At 43.9% G+C, this 14,794-nt stretch overlaps 1 protein-coding gene across 3 annotated transcripts; it reads right to left on the reverse strand.

Annotated features, from left to right (window-relative positions):
- Positions 1-3,239: 3,239 nt before the first annotated feature.
- gorasp1a (golgi reassembly stacking protein 1a) lies at positions 3,240-13,184 on the reverse strand. 3 transcript variants are annotated; one of them, XM_014141422.2, is made up of 9 exons: positions 12,966-13,184; positions 11,711-11,791; positions 10,471-10,674; positions 10,189-10,275; positions 9,937-10,067; positions 8,108-8,216; positions 7,653-7,794; positions 6,510-6,671; positions 3,240-6,270 (listed from the first exon to the last, which is right to left on the reverse strand). In XM_014141422.2, exons 1-9 carry the CDS (start codon positions 13,026-13,028, stop codon positions 5,741-5,743), a joined length of 1,509 nt encoding a protein of 502 aa, XP_013996897.1. In that variant the 5' UTR covers positions 13,029-13,184; the 3' UTR covers positions 3,240-5,740. The 3 variants fall into 3 exon arrangements, with proteins under 3 accessions (XP_013996897.1, XP_013996900.1, XP_013996899.1); XM_014141425.2 differs by having other exon boundaries at positions 11,706-11,791; positions 12,966-13,135; XM_014141424.2 differs by lacking the exons at positions 11,711-11,791; positions 12,966-13,184 and adding an exon at positions 11,403-11,696.
- Between the last annotated feature and the right edge of the window lie 1,610 nt (positions 13,185-14,794).

The following is a 14,794-nucleotide window of genomic DNA, read 5'->3' on the forward strand; positions in this document are numbered from 1 at the left end:
ATTAACAAAACTTATTAATATCCTGCTACAACATAACGTATTAATACCACGCAATAACAAAACGTATTAATACCCTGCTACAACATAACGTATTAATATCCTGCTACAACATAACGTATTAATATCCTAACGTATTAATACCACGCAATAACAAAACGTATTAATACCCTGCTACAACAAAACTTATTAATACCCTGCTACAACAAAACTTATTAATATCCTGCTACAACATAACGTATTAATACCACGCAATAACAAAACGTATTAATATCCTGCTACAACAGAACGTATTAATATCCTGCTACAACATAACGTATTAATATCCTGCTACAACATAACGTATTAATACCACGCAATAACAAAACGTATTAATATCCTGCTACAACATAACGTATTAATATCCTGCTACAACAAAACGTATTAATATCCTGCTACAACAAAACGTATTAATACCCTGCTACAACATAACGTATTAATACCCTGCTACAACGAAACGTATTAATATCATGCTACAACAAAACGTATTAATATCCTGCTACAACATAACGTATTAATATCCTGCTACAACAAAACGTATTAATATCCTGCTACAACAAAACGTATTAATACCCTGCTACAACATAACGTATTAATACCCTGCTACAACGAAACGTATTAATATCATGCTACAACAAAACGTATTAATATCCTGCTACAACATAACGTATTAATATCCTGCTACAACATAACGTATTAATATCCTGCTACAACATAACGTATTAATATCCTGCTACAACAAAACGTATTAATATCCTGCTACAACATAACGTATTAATATCCTGCTACAACATAACGTATTAATATCCTGCTACAACATAACGTATTAATATCCTGCTACATCATAACGTATTAATACCACGCAATAACATAACGTATTAATACCACGCAATAACATAACGTATTAATATCCTGCTACAACATAACGTATTAATATCCTGCTACAACATAACGTATTAATATCCTGCTACAACATAACGTATTAATATCCTGCTACAACATAACGTATTAATATCCTGCTACAACATAACGTATTAATATCCTGCTACAACATAACGTATTAATACCACGCAATAACAAAACGTATTAATATCCTGCTACAACATAACGTATTAATACCCTGCTACAACATAACGTATTAATACCCTGCTACAACATAACGTATTAATATCCTGCTACATCATAACGTATTAATATCATGCTACAACATAACGTATTAATATCATGCTATAACATTTAACATAATAACATGCTTTATCTTATAACGTATTAATGTCATGCAATGACATCTACCGTATTAATATCATGCTACAACATAACGTATTAATATCATGCTATAACATTTAACATAACATGCTATATCTTATAACGTATTAATGTCATGCAATGACATCTACCGTATTAATATCATGGAATAACGTCTACCCTATTAATATCATGGAATAACATTTAACAATGTCATGCTATGACATCTTATAACGTATTAATATCATGCTACAACATCTTAACGTATTAATATCATTCTATAAAATCTAACATTCATATAAAATCTAATCGTCACATGAGCTGAATACAACAGGCGTAGACCATACCGTGAAATGCTTACTGACAAGCCCTTAACAATGCAATTCAAGAAATAGTTAAGAAAATATTTACTGAATAAAAAAAAATACAAAATGTAAAAGTAACAAGAAAATTACATAACGAGGCTATATACAGGGGGTTCCGATACTGAGACAATGTCCGGGGGTACAGGTTAGTTGAGGTAATTTGTAAAGTGACTGTACATAGATTAAAAAACAGCGAGTAGCAGCACTGTAAAAACCAAGGGGGGGGGGGTGAATGTAAATAGTCCAGGTGGCCATTTGATTTGAATTGTTCAGCAGACTTATGGCTTTGGAGTAGAAGCTGTTAAGGAGCCTTTTGGCCCTTTGCTTGGTGCTCCGGTAGCGCTTGCCGTGCGGTAGCAGAGAAAACAGTCTATGACTTGGGTGACTGGAGTCTGACAATCTTTTGGGCCTTCCTCTGCCTGGTATAGAGGTCCTGGATGTCAGGAAGCTTGACGGGCTGTACATGCTACTCTCTGTAGTGCCTTACAGTCAGATGCCGAGCAGTTGCCATACCAGGCGGTGATGCAACTGGTCAGGATGCTCTCGATGGTGCAGCTGTAGAACTTCTTGAGGATTTGGGGACCCATGTCAAATCTTTTGTCTTCTGAGAGGGTAAAGGTGTTATTGTGCCCTCTTCACAACAGTCTTGGTGTGTTTGGACCATGATAGTTCGTTGGTGATGTGGTCACCAAGGAACTTAACGCTCGACCCGCTCAAATTCAGCGATGTTAATGGGGGGGCTGTTCGGCCCACCTTTTCCTGTAGTCCACGATCAGCTCCTTTGTCTTGCTCACATTGAGCGAGAGGTTGTTGTCCTGGCACCAGGTCTCTGACCTCCTCCCTATAGGCGGTCTCATCGTTGTCGGTGATCAGGCCTACCATTGTTGTGTCGTGGGTAAACAGGGAGTACAGGAGGGGACTAAGCAAGCACCCCTGAGGGGCTTCAGTGTTGAGGATCAGCATGGCAGATGTGTTGTTGCCTACCCTTACCACCTGGGGGCGGCTCGTCAGGAAGTCCAGGATCCACTTGCAGAGGGAGGTGTTTAGTCCCATGGTCCTTAGCTTAGTGATGAGCTTTGTGGGCACTATGGTGTTTAACACAGAGCTGTAGTCAACGAACAGCATTCTCACATAGGTGTTCCTTTTGGCCAGGTGGTAAAGGGTAGTGTGGAGTGTGATTAAGTCATCTGTTAATCTATTGGCGTGGTATGTGAATTGGAGTGCGTCTAGGGTTTCCCGGCATGATGGTGTTGATGTGAGCCATGACCAGCCTTTCATTTAGGCAGGTTGCCTTCTTGGGCACATGGACTATGGTGGTCTGTTTGGAACATGAAGGTATTACAGACTCAGGTCAGGGAGAGGTTGAAAATGTCAGTGAAGACACTTGCCAGTTGTTCCTGCTATATCATCTTAGAACGCATTAATATCCTGCTATGACATCTCAGAACGTATTAATAACATGCTATAACATCAGAACGTATTAATATCCTGCTATGACATCTCAGAACGTATTAATAACATCTTAATATCATGCTATAACATCAGAACATATTAATATCATGCTATGTAAAAGTTGAGAAAAAAAGGCAAAAATAAAATTGTGACCATTTTTATTCCAGTGACTAGAAGTGATTCCATTTTTTCATCAGAAGCTTTACAGAGAATATTCATCAATTTTCACAATTTCATTTGCACTCATTCTTAACAATAAAAACGCTCCATCCATTGATAAAATATTAGCAAAAATACTTTCCCCTCCTCTCATTTCTCGCAACTAAGTACCTAGCCTAAATCAAAAACATCAAAAAGAACCTTCCCTTACAGAAAAGCATTTGCACAAAACCTTTAAACTAACAACAGTAGTGTCACTATTTAATCAGAAGCTACTGTACAGGGTTGAGGTCCAGTCAATTCAGAAAGAATTTAAGAGAATTGGAAATTTCAATGTACTTCCTGAACTGTCTAATTTAAAATGGAATTGACCCCAACCCTGATACTGTATTGTCTGTGGTTCCAGCTTACAGATGACTTCCATGATGGCTACAGTACAGTATGTTGCGTACAGCAAAAGAAAGTCACAAACTACAAACATGGCTGACAATTGCATAGATCACAAAAATGACAAAACATAAGAGGTAACATGGAGGAATGAGACTTTCCCTACTGTATGTTTACAAAATAATGACCTTTCACCTAGGGTGTACAGAAATCCATAACATGACACCGTTTAAAAATAAATGCACTGCAACAAAGGCTGGGATTCAATCCGATCATTCGGTAGATTTGAGATTTAGCACGCTTGACATTCAAAGGTAATTTACTATTGAGCCAACATATACAGCTTTGGTGAATGCGGTCTCCGCGAACACAGGAACATTGACTTTATAAAAAGGTGCATAGCCGACAAAACGCGATCGGATTGAATCTGGCCCTTACGCTACAGAAATCCATAAAAATTATATTGTCCAACAAATAAATGCACTGTAACTTATTGAAAACAGGTCTACCTCTACCTCTTAAGTACAGATTCAACTTTCTTGAATTTAAGAACTAAAAACTACAACCTGATCCCACATTAAAAATGTCTTTCTTTTGTAAACACAAAACTAACAAATATTGCTATATTTGATGCTTTAAAAACAATGACTTTTTCAAATATTTTAAACTTAATTTAACATGGATTCCTATAACAGTAACCAAGGAAGACATCACCTGTTCTCATCCTGTACAATGGGTTAAAGTGAGCTTAAATAAAACTCTGCCTTTTTGTGTGGAGTGCTCCAAAACTCCTTTCTGCCTCTACCTAGTCCGTTTGGCTGTTTGTCTTGGTAGGTCCTTCACATGGTTTTTAAATCATTGTTGCTCCTTTGTTTGCTGAAGTGCGAAGGATATTTATTAACTTTTATTTAACTAGGCAAGTCAGTTAAGAACAAATTCTTATTTACAATGACGGCCTTTACAAAGGTTCACCTTGAACCCTTCCAAATGATAGGTGTTTTAAAAAGAGCAACAAAAAGCTGTACCCGATTGATTATATAGATGTCATGAGGTACTGAACCTGGTTCAAGTATGGATGTAAAAATATATGTCAAAAATACATTTGAGATGCACTTCATTTAGCTTGAAGTTTGCACTTTTGAGACTATTCCATTGTACCTGGCAAACTACCCTCAGAAGCCCAGGCTTCTCACGTTCGAGTCAACGAGACGGGATTTAGAAGGAGGGCCATGCAAGTCTACTGGCAAACTAAATCAAGCGCAGCTCAAGTATTTGAATGTATTAGACCCAGGCCTATGAGGTCCACTCGTATTTGTCAAGTAGTGTATTTCAACAGGAATAGTACAATTACTGGACAAAAAAAAAAAGTTGAGTTGTTTTCACAAATAAAATATTAAAAAAGGTGCAACTATGCTTTAAGTTTATACATCACTGGTTTGTCGTAGTGAATTCTATAAAGTAGTTCAACAATATATAATGAATGTATTTATCTGTGTGTGTAATTATCTTAGGATCTATAACACGGCCATTCCATTCCTTGATTTGTTAGTTTTTTTAAGAAATCCAAAACAATAATAAAAAATAATTACTTTTTTTTTTACACTAAAACAAACTACAAAATGTTCATAACATTGCAACCCTTATGGCTAATTGGAGCATTAAGCTGAACTTGTAACATAGGATCCTACACCCAAAAATACAAGAGAGCTATTGTTATGTATGTCTGAGTATTTCTACCATGATCTGTCTCGTGACCCTTCGAACCATCCAACCAGTCGTTTAAAAAAAAAAAAAAACTGTACAACGTTCTCTCGGACCATACCGTATTACCAACTGTAGACTGTATGCTCGCCATCACTCATATACCAAAGACCTGTTTAGGATGTTCAGATAGAAATGTATAGTGTAGAACAGACATCCATCGTCATCATATAAAATTGGGGAACCGTGTCAGTCAAATTCATTACATTTCTTTCTATTAGTGTCTCATCTCAATACATCACCCCAGGTCTGTTCACCAACGTTCTGAAAATGCCCCATGTTGTTTGACTGCTCAGTATCTCTGCTAGTGTTTCTTCAGGCAGAAACACACAAAGCTACTCTTCCTCCACTTCCTGGTTGCTGACCTCGTGGTGGTGGTCATGGCAACACTCGTGGTCATCATGGTGGTGTTCCGCTGCGGCGGTTTCAGACTGCTCCACAGAGAGTTGCTCCAGTGAGCTGATGACGTCAGGCTCTACCATTGGCTCTGGTGGTGTTCCATCCAATGGGACGTCCTCCTGAGTGAGTGAGTCCCCCACCAAGATGTCACTTATCTGGGGCTGAAGCCGGAGGTCAGCCTGGGGCTCTGGCTGGAGCTGGTCCTGGGGCAGGAGGTCCAGGGGAGGGGAGGGGGAGAAAGAGGTGATGTCTGGGTCTGGGAGAGAAGCTTCAGCATGGACGAGAGGGGCGAGGGACTCAACGACAGGAGGAGGGGCGAATGGAGCCTCCACAACTGTGTCAGGGGATCCAGCGGATTCGGACGCTTGGTCTTGTGATTCGGTAGGCATGATAAGGGACTCCCGAGGTTCAGTCTCCATCCAGTTCTCTGGTGGCGTCTCAGGAAGCTCACCGTCACCCAGCTCTTCTGTACGAACAGAGAGGAGAGACACGGTCAACGTTGGGACTATGGAGATTCATTGTTGGACAAATTGGTTGCAGCGGTATAAAAATTGTGATAAGGGTCTATCGTTTCACATTGTGATAATAAATATCAACAACAGTGTGCTTGTCTTGGTTTGACACGGCAACCAATTGAAAATACAAACACTACCAAAACAACACCTTGTTTCCCTTTCAATAAGTTCCATGTTATTGTTAACTTACCGATGCCGGAGATGTCGTTGCTGTCTTTTTCCTCATTCACATCCTCGTGTACGGCCAGAGAGGTGCCGGTCATGTCGATGGACGAGACGGACAGGTCCAGCCGATCAGCCATGTCTTCTGATGGGTCAGGGGCCATCATAGCCACCTCAGACTCAGAGAAGCCTGGAGGAACACAGAGTCACAGATTCAGAACCTAAAAAGGATCCCTTCCTTATCAGGCAAAAAGACAAAGCATTGGCTGAGCACAGAGGTAGTTCAAGATAAAATAAAACAGACAACGACAAAGGGGCTGCATCAATATAACAGTTTCACAGATTCAGAACCTAACCTCAGAAACCTAGAGGAACACAGAAAGAGATTTATTAGCTGAAGGGCCAAACAAAGCAAACAAGGTCACAGCACAGAGGTCATGGAAGATGAACAGTAAAGACATAGTAATCAGAGTCTTGGTTTCTGACTGTGTGTATAATAGCGTTATGTGGACCCAAGGACGAGTAGCTATTGCCCCCCCCCAACAACAAAAAAATAGACAAACATTTTAATGAACTCCTATTTCATTTATGGCTTTATATGTGTTGGCTGAATATGTGTTTTTATAATGATCTAGGGTGCATTCGTATATTCACTCTGGAGTGACAGAGTGCGCCCTGGGAGTTCGTCAGATTGTCTGTTCACAAATTCTGAGTGTTTCGCCCTCTTAGCGTTCAGTCAGCCCACCTGGATCCACGACTCCCTGTAACCAACCAATCAGTCAGCCCACCTGGATCCACGACTCCCTGTAACCAACCAATCAGTCAGCCCACCTGGATCCACGACTCCCTGTAACCAACCAATCAGTCAGCCCACCTGGATCCACGACTCCCTGTAACCAACCAATCAGTCAGCCCACCTGGATCCACGACTCCCTGTAACCAACCAATCAGTCAGCCCACCTGGATCCACGACTCCCTGTAACCAACCAATCAGTCAGCCCACCTGGATCCACGACTCCCTGTAACCAACCAGTCAACCCACCTGGATCCACGACTCCCTGTAACCAACCAATCAGTCAGCCCACCTGAATCCACGACTCCCTGTAACCAACCAATCAGTCAGCCCACCTGGATCCACGACTCCCTGTAACCAACCAATCAGTCAGCCCACCTGGAACCATGACTCCCTGTATGGGTGGAGGTAGAGGACTGTCCTCTTCCTGCAGAGTGATCTGTTCCAGTCTGTTATCTTGGTCTGTTCTCTCTGTTCCCTGTCCCAGGCGTGGGCCAGACTGACCCACCATCAGAGACGCCTGGGGATCACACAGCAACAACACATTACACTTTATTCATTTCACAGGGACAATGCACATCAATCAACACTTCTGTAAATGTGCCTGGGGGGGGACAACATGGTCGCTGTTGCCTTGTTGTCATCTGTAGACACCTGTAGTTCCACGTTTACTGCATTATGATGTCATAAGCCTTGTAATGGGGGTAACGGTAAGCCTTGTCACTAGCAGGCCTGTAGACTCATGTGTCATTACTGTACAAGTGACTGGCATAGTGGCATTCCCTCTGTCTCATTCCCATAGTTGTAGTGAAACACAAGGAGCCCATCCATACCTCTTGGTATCCATTGGCGGGTATCTCTGGTTTGGAGTCATCTTCAGGGAGAGAGGGGAACATGGATGGGATCCTGTGCAAGTAGCCGTATCCGATACCGCAACCCAAACTACAAAACAAATATCACTTAGACTGCTGTTTCAGAGCCTTGGCATTTAGGCCGTACAGAATAACCTCAGAGAAAAAAAGAGAGAGCCCAGGTAAGACCTAGTGGCCCACATCCCCAGGTAAGGCTCAGCCCACTCGCCTCTCCTCTCCTCTCCTCTCCTCTCCTCTCCAGGTAAGGTCAAGGTAAACCCCAGGTAAGGCTCAGCCCACCCACCTCCCCTCTCCTCCCCAGGTAAGGTCAAGGTAAACCCCAGGTAAGGCTCAGCCCACTCACCTCTCCTCTCCTCCCCAGGTAAGGTCAAGGTAAGCCCCAGGTAAGGCTCAGCCCACTCACCTCCCCTCTCCTCCCCAGGTAAGGTCAAGGTAAGCCCCAGGTAAGGCTCAGCCCACCCACCTCCCCTCTCCTCCCCAGGTAAGGTCAAGGTAAACCCCAGGTAAGGCTCAGCCCACTCACCTCTCCTCTCCTCCCCAGGTAAGGTCAAGGTAAGCCCCAGGTAAGGCTCAGCCCACTCACCTCCCCTCTCCTCCCCAGGTAAGGTCAAGGTAAGCCCCAGGTAAGGCTCAGCCCACCCACCTCTCCTCTCCTCCCCAGGTAAGGTCAAGGTAAGCCCCAGGTAAGGCTCAGCCCACTCACCTCCCCTCTCCTCTCCTCCCCAGGTAAGGTCAAGGTAAACCCCAGGTAAGGCTCAGCCCACCCACCTCCCCTCTCCTCCCCAGGTAAGGTCAAGGTAAACCCCAGGTAAGGCTCAGCCCACTCACCTCCCCAGGTAAGGTCAAGGTAAACCCCAGGTAAGGCTCAGCCCACTCACCTCCCCTCTCCTCTCCAGGTAAGGTCAAGGTAAACCCCAGGTAAGGCTCAGCCCACCCACCTCCCCTCTCCTCCCCAGGTAAGGTCAAGGTAAACCCCAGGTAAGGCTCAGCCCACTCACCTCCCCTCTCCTCTCCTCCCCAGGTAAGGTCAAGGTAAACCCCAGGTAAGGCTCAGCCCACCCACCTCCCCTCTCCTCCCCAGGTAAGGTCAAGGTAAGCCCCAGGTAAGGCTCAGCCCACTCACCTCCCCTCTCCTCCCCAGGTAAGGTCAAGGTAAGCCCCAGGTAAGGCTCAGCCCACTCACCTCCCCTCTCCTCCCCAGGTAAGGTCAAGGTAAACCCCAGGTAAGGCTCAGCCCACCCACCTCCCCTCTCCTCCCCAGGTAAGGTCAAGGTAAACCCCAGGTAAGGCTCAGCCCACCCACCTCCCCTCTCCTCTCCAGGTAAGGTCAAGGTAAACCCCAGGTAAGGCTCAGCCCACTCACCTCCCCTCTCCTCTCCTCCCCAGGTAAGGTCAAGGTAAACCCCAGGTAAGGCTCAGCCCACCCACCTCCCCTCTCCTCCCCAGGTAAGGTCAAGGTAAACCCCAGGTAAGGCTCAGCCCACCCACCTCCCCTCTCCTCCCCAGGTAAGGTCAAGGTAAACCCCAGGTAAGGCTCAGCCCACCCACCTCCCCTCTCCTCCCCAGGTAAGGTCAAGGTAAACCCCAGGTAAGGCTCAGCCCACTCACCTCCCCAGGTACGGTCAAGGTAAACCCCAGGTAAGGCTCAGCCCACTCACCTCTCCTCTCCTCTCCTCCCCAGGTAAGGCTCAGCCCACTCACCTCTCCAGGTAAGGTCAAGGTAAACCCCAGGTAAGGCTCAGCCCACCTCCCCTCTCCTCTCCTCCCCAGGTAAGGCTCAGCCCACTCACCTCCCCTCTCCTCCCCAGGCCCCGTTGGGTGTGACCACCACCTCTCTGCAGGAGTTTGTCTCTGTGTTGTAGATCAGCAGTTTCAGAGGTTTCCCCTCGTGGGCCTCGATCAGCGAGAAGAAGTCCTCCGACTGAGGACAGACACCGAGATCAAAGGGTTATTTTCCCACTAAATGAAAAGGCAACGACCTAGTCAACAGAGTTAACAACTTTAAAAACGTTAAGAATGTGAAGGATAATAATGAAGCTTACATCCTGCAACACCTGGTCTGCTCCAACGATGAAGTCACTGTGGGCCTGAAGGCTGGCCAACGCAGCTGGTGAGTTCACATCCACATCCTAGAGAAAATAACATACAGAACAGCATGATGTGAAACGACATGTAGGATCTCCCCCCAGACCAGATAGACCAGACAGACAACTGATCACACCACAGATAAAAAACAATACCTAGTTGTTTGAAATTGTAGCCGTGTGTACGTTTATCTACTACTACCTAATCATAGCCTCATCGACAGCCAGGTAAGTCCTCACCAGTACATGCCAGACGTTCTCGTTGGCTCCTTGGTAGCTACAGAACCTGACAGATGCCCCCAGCAGACCCTGTCCTCCCCACATGTTACTGGGCACCACCTCCACCTCCCTCAGCCTCATGGTCTTAGTGCTGTACACCTCCATGATCACCGCCTTCTCCACATTAGCCTTCAGAAGGTCCTTCAGCACGTCATTCTCCTGGTTCTGGACACACGTTAGTTTGTCAGTTGGAAATGTGCAACACATGGGTGGGGGTTGTGTGTGATAGATTAGATAGAGGAACTGAACAGAGTATCTAAGGTGTATTTTATATTAATCGATGGTCTATAGTAGAAAATAAATAAGATGGTATCACAATGCTTTTTTTTGTCACCCCCAAAGCCAATTCCTCCTTTGGCCGCCTTTCCTTCCAGTTCTCTGCTGCCAATGACTGGAACGAACTGCAAAAATCTCTGAAACTGGCAACACTTATCTCCCTCACTAACTTTAAGCACCAGCAGTCAGAGCAGCTCACAGATCACTGCACCTGTACATAGCTCATCTATAAATAGCCCAAACAACTACCTCTTCCCCTACTGTATTTATTTTGCTCCTTTGCTCCCCAGTATTTCTACTTTGCACCCTCATCTGTCAAATCTACCATGCCAGTGTTTTAATTGCTATATTGCATTTACTTCGCCACCATGGCCTATTTATTGCCTTTACCTCCCTTATATCACCTCATTTGCTCACATTGTATATAGACTTATTTTTCTACTATATTATTGACTGTATGTTTGTTTATTCCATGTGTAACTCTGTGTTGTGTGTCAAACTGCTTTGCTTTATCTTGGCCAGGTCGCAGTTGTAAATGAGAACTTGTTCTCAACTAGCCTACCTGGTTAAATAAAGGTGAAATAAATCAAATAAAATAAATACTCTGACTACCTCACCAGTCTGTGGTCTCCCAGAGAGAGGATGAATCTGACTACCTCACCAGTCTGTGGTCTCCTAGAGAGAGGATGAATCTGACTACCTCACCAGTCTGTGGTCTCCCAGAGAGAGGATGAATCTGACTACCTCACCAGTCTGTGGTCTCCCAGAGAGAGGATGAATCGGACTACCTCACCAGTCTGTGGTCTCCCAGAGAGAGGATGAATCTGACTACCTCACCAGTCTGTGGTCTCCCAGAGAGAGGATGAATCTGACTACCTCACCAGTCTGTGGTCTCCTAGAGAGAGGATGAATCGGACTACCTCACCAGTCTGTGGTCTCCCAGAGAGAGGATGAAGTCAAAGAACGGCTCCAGCCCAGCTTTCTCAGCAGGGGAATTCTCCTGCACCTATCAGATCACCACGTGGACATGGGAAGACAAACACAACCATTTAATCCAATGTTTGTGCTTCTAGTTCCGACAGTTCAGCAATATCTAACATGTAATCTAACAAATTCCACAAGAAGTACCGTTGATCAACAAATAGTAGATCATATACTGGGTCAAGTAAGCTGTGTTGTGCAGTATTGTACGCATTTCAGCTATGCTGTTGTGCAACATGTGGCTTCTGCAGATAGCAGCAGGTGGGTATAATAACGGGATACTGTTCCAAGAAAGTCGTAAAGTACAAGGATGTACAATAAACGCATAGAAAGTAGAATGATTAATTCACCAAGCTAACTAGCTGCCGAATAGGCATCAACTCATCATATAGGTAATGCTTAATGTTTGTCCATAAGGCTACCAGAGTGAGGATAGACATTTTTTGGGGGGAATAAACTTGGTGAGTGAAACACTTAACTAAATTACCTACTCCCTACCAGGTATCTTATTATGCCGCTATACAACTTGGTATGCGTTGTTTGTTAGCAAACGTGTTCTTTTTGGAACAGATTCCTGTTGGAAAGTTTCACAAATTATACCGACCCTGGTAGTAGTCCCATAGATTTTACACGGTTTTAAATCAACATGTTCCTCTCAGGCGAATGTAATGGCACATCTAAAGCAGCTATCTGGCTAACGTTAACTAATTGAGTCAAGTCAACTTCATATATAGAGTTGAGTTTACTAAGTTACTATATAGTTAACTCGTGTAGCGAAACACATTTGTATAATATAAATGCATGTATGAAAAGGTGTCAACGTAAAAAATGTTGTTGTTGTCATTCGGTCACCGCTAGGCCCAGTAGCTACAGTGGATTTGACCGGTTTAAGTTGTGTTATATTGTAGTTAGGGGGGCCTGGCTGCTCATTCACACACAAGAGAAAAGAGATCGTATACAGACTATACACAGCGTTATTATGATCGATTGATTGATTGATTTTCGAGCTAAAACAATGTGAGATCGTTGTGTTGTCAATGCGCCAAATAAAGGCTAGCTAGCTAACTGCCACCTCATCAGCTTTCGGCAGGCCTTATCCGGTTACTACACCACGGTATGCCTTCTGTATACTACCGTCAATTCTCCCCGCCAACAACTACACGCAGCGACATAATAACAAATAAAGACGCATTAATTACCCCGTGGACGTGGTATCCATCTGTTCCTCCTTCCGACGCACCGGTGCTTTGTGATAAACCCATTATTATAGAAAGCACAAAATATTATTTCAGTGTATCTGAGAGAGTTGACAGATTCCCCTTAATGCTCCACGGCCATCTTGTCATTGGAGATCTCCTATATCAGACCAGACTAGTCGCACACTGCTGACACCGAGCAGTATGTAGAGCAACGATCCTGCTACACTGGACGATAACTCACTTATACTTAATTAACTCACTTAAAACAAATACCCTACCATCTAACACTACACGCACAAAAAATAATAATAAAACATATAATATACTCCACTATTTAAATCAATTTAGTCCTACTGGACACTTACTGATAGTTGTAGCTGCTTTGTGTGATGTATTGATGTTTCTACCTTCTTGCCCTTTGTGATGTTGTCTATGGCCAATAATGTTTGTACCATGTTTTGTGATGCTGCCATGTTGTGTTGCTACCATGTTGTGTTGTCATGTGTTGCTGCCATGATATGTTGTTGTCTTAGGTCTCTCTTTATGAGGAGTCTCTGTTGTTGTGATGTGTGTTTTGTCCTATTTATTTATTTATTTATTTTTTAATCCCAGCCCCGTCCCCACAGGAGGCCTTTTGCCTTTTGGTAGGCCGTCATTGTAAATAAGAATTTGTTCTTAACTGACTTGTCTAGTTAAATAAAAATTAAATAAAAAAAATACTTCAGGTCAACAGCCTGAACGGGTGGGACACCACCACTTAACACACCCTGTAATTCTTCAAATCAAATGTTTATTAGTCACATACACATATTTAGCACTGTAACAGTAACTCTTCTTACGTCAAGTCTCGCACACCCAAAAACCTCTATGCAGCTGCCACCACAACCTCTTTTTTCTGTAACTTACGTTCCATCCCTGCAGTACAGTTGATAACCATTGCTTTAACTGCAAAAAATCCAATCTTTCTGAAACATATATCACTTGTGGTTTATCCCTCTGTACTGGTACAGATCTTCTAGTCACACCACTCCTCTCAGGATCCCTCCCCCTTGACCCATCTTCCTCTACTTTCTTCACTGCCTCAGCATATGACAACTTCTGCACTACTCTAACCCTGGAAACCTCAACCTGCCTCTCTCACATGGGACATTTCTGATCCCCAGCCCCATGGGCACCCCTACAATTAACACATACCACTACTTTCCCCAATGCTACACATTCCTTTGTCTCATGCCCTTCCGCACACTTCTCACACCTAGGAACCTCCCTCCTACACACTGCTGCCCATAAGCTTGACACCTGTAACAACGTAATGTGTTCGGCACAAAAGCTCTGATAGGAAAACGTATATATCCTAACATCACTTTGTCGGGCAAAGACTCAACATCAAAACTCAAAGAACAGACAATGACTCTTCTGCTTCGCCACCCTGTCTGCGTCGCACTAAACAACGAGCATCACAAACACCGGGAATCTTCCCCTTCAGTTGGTCAGCTTTCACATTTACCGCTACCCCAGTAATCACTCCTTTCAATGGCGCCCTTTTCTTGAGAACAAAACAATTCACATCTCTTGTCCCCATTCGTTTAACATGGAGAGCCTGCTCCTTCTGACCAGCAGAAACACAAACAGTTATCACAAGACCACTTCTGGTTACCCTCACCGATTCCACAGCACCCAACTCTGTTTTCATCCACCCTGAAACCACAAATGGGTCCACTTTTTCCCAAAACTTCACTCCTACTGTCACAGACTCATCTTTATCCTGACCCTCAGTTCAAGCCTCGGGCTCCGAGAACTTCACCACACCTACCACCTCCGATACTTCG

The sequence above is a fragment of the Salmo salar genome, chromosome ssa14 (genome assembly GCF_905237065.1).
Source record: "Salmo salar chromosome ssa14, Ssal_v3.1, whole genome shotgun sequence".
Lineage (NCBI taxonomy): Eukaryota > Metazoa > Chordata > Actinopteri > Salmoniformes > Salmonidae > Salmo > Salmo salar.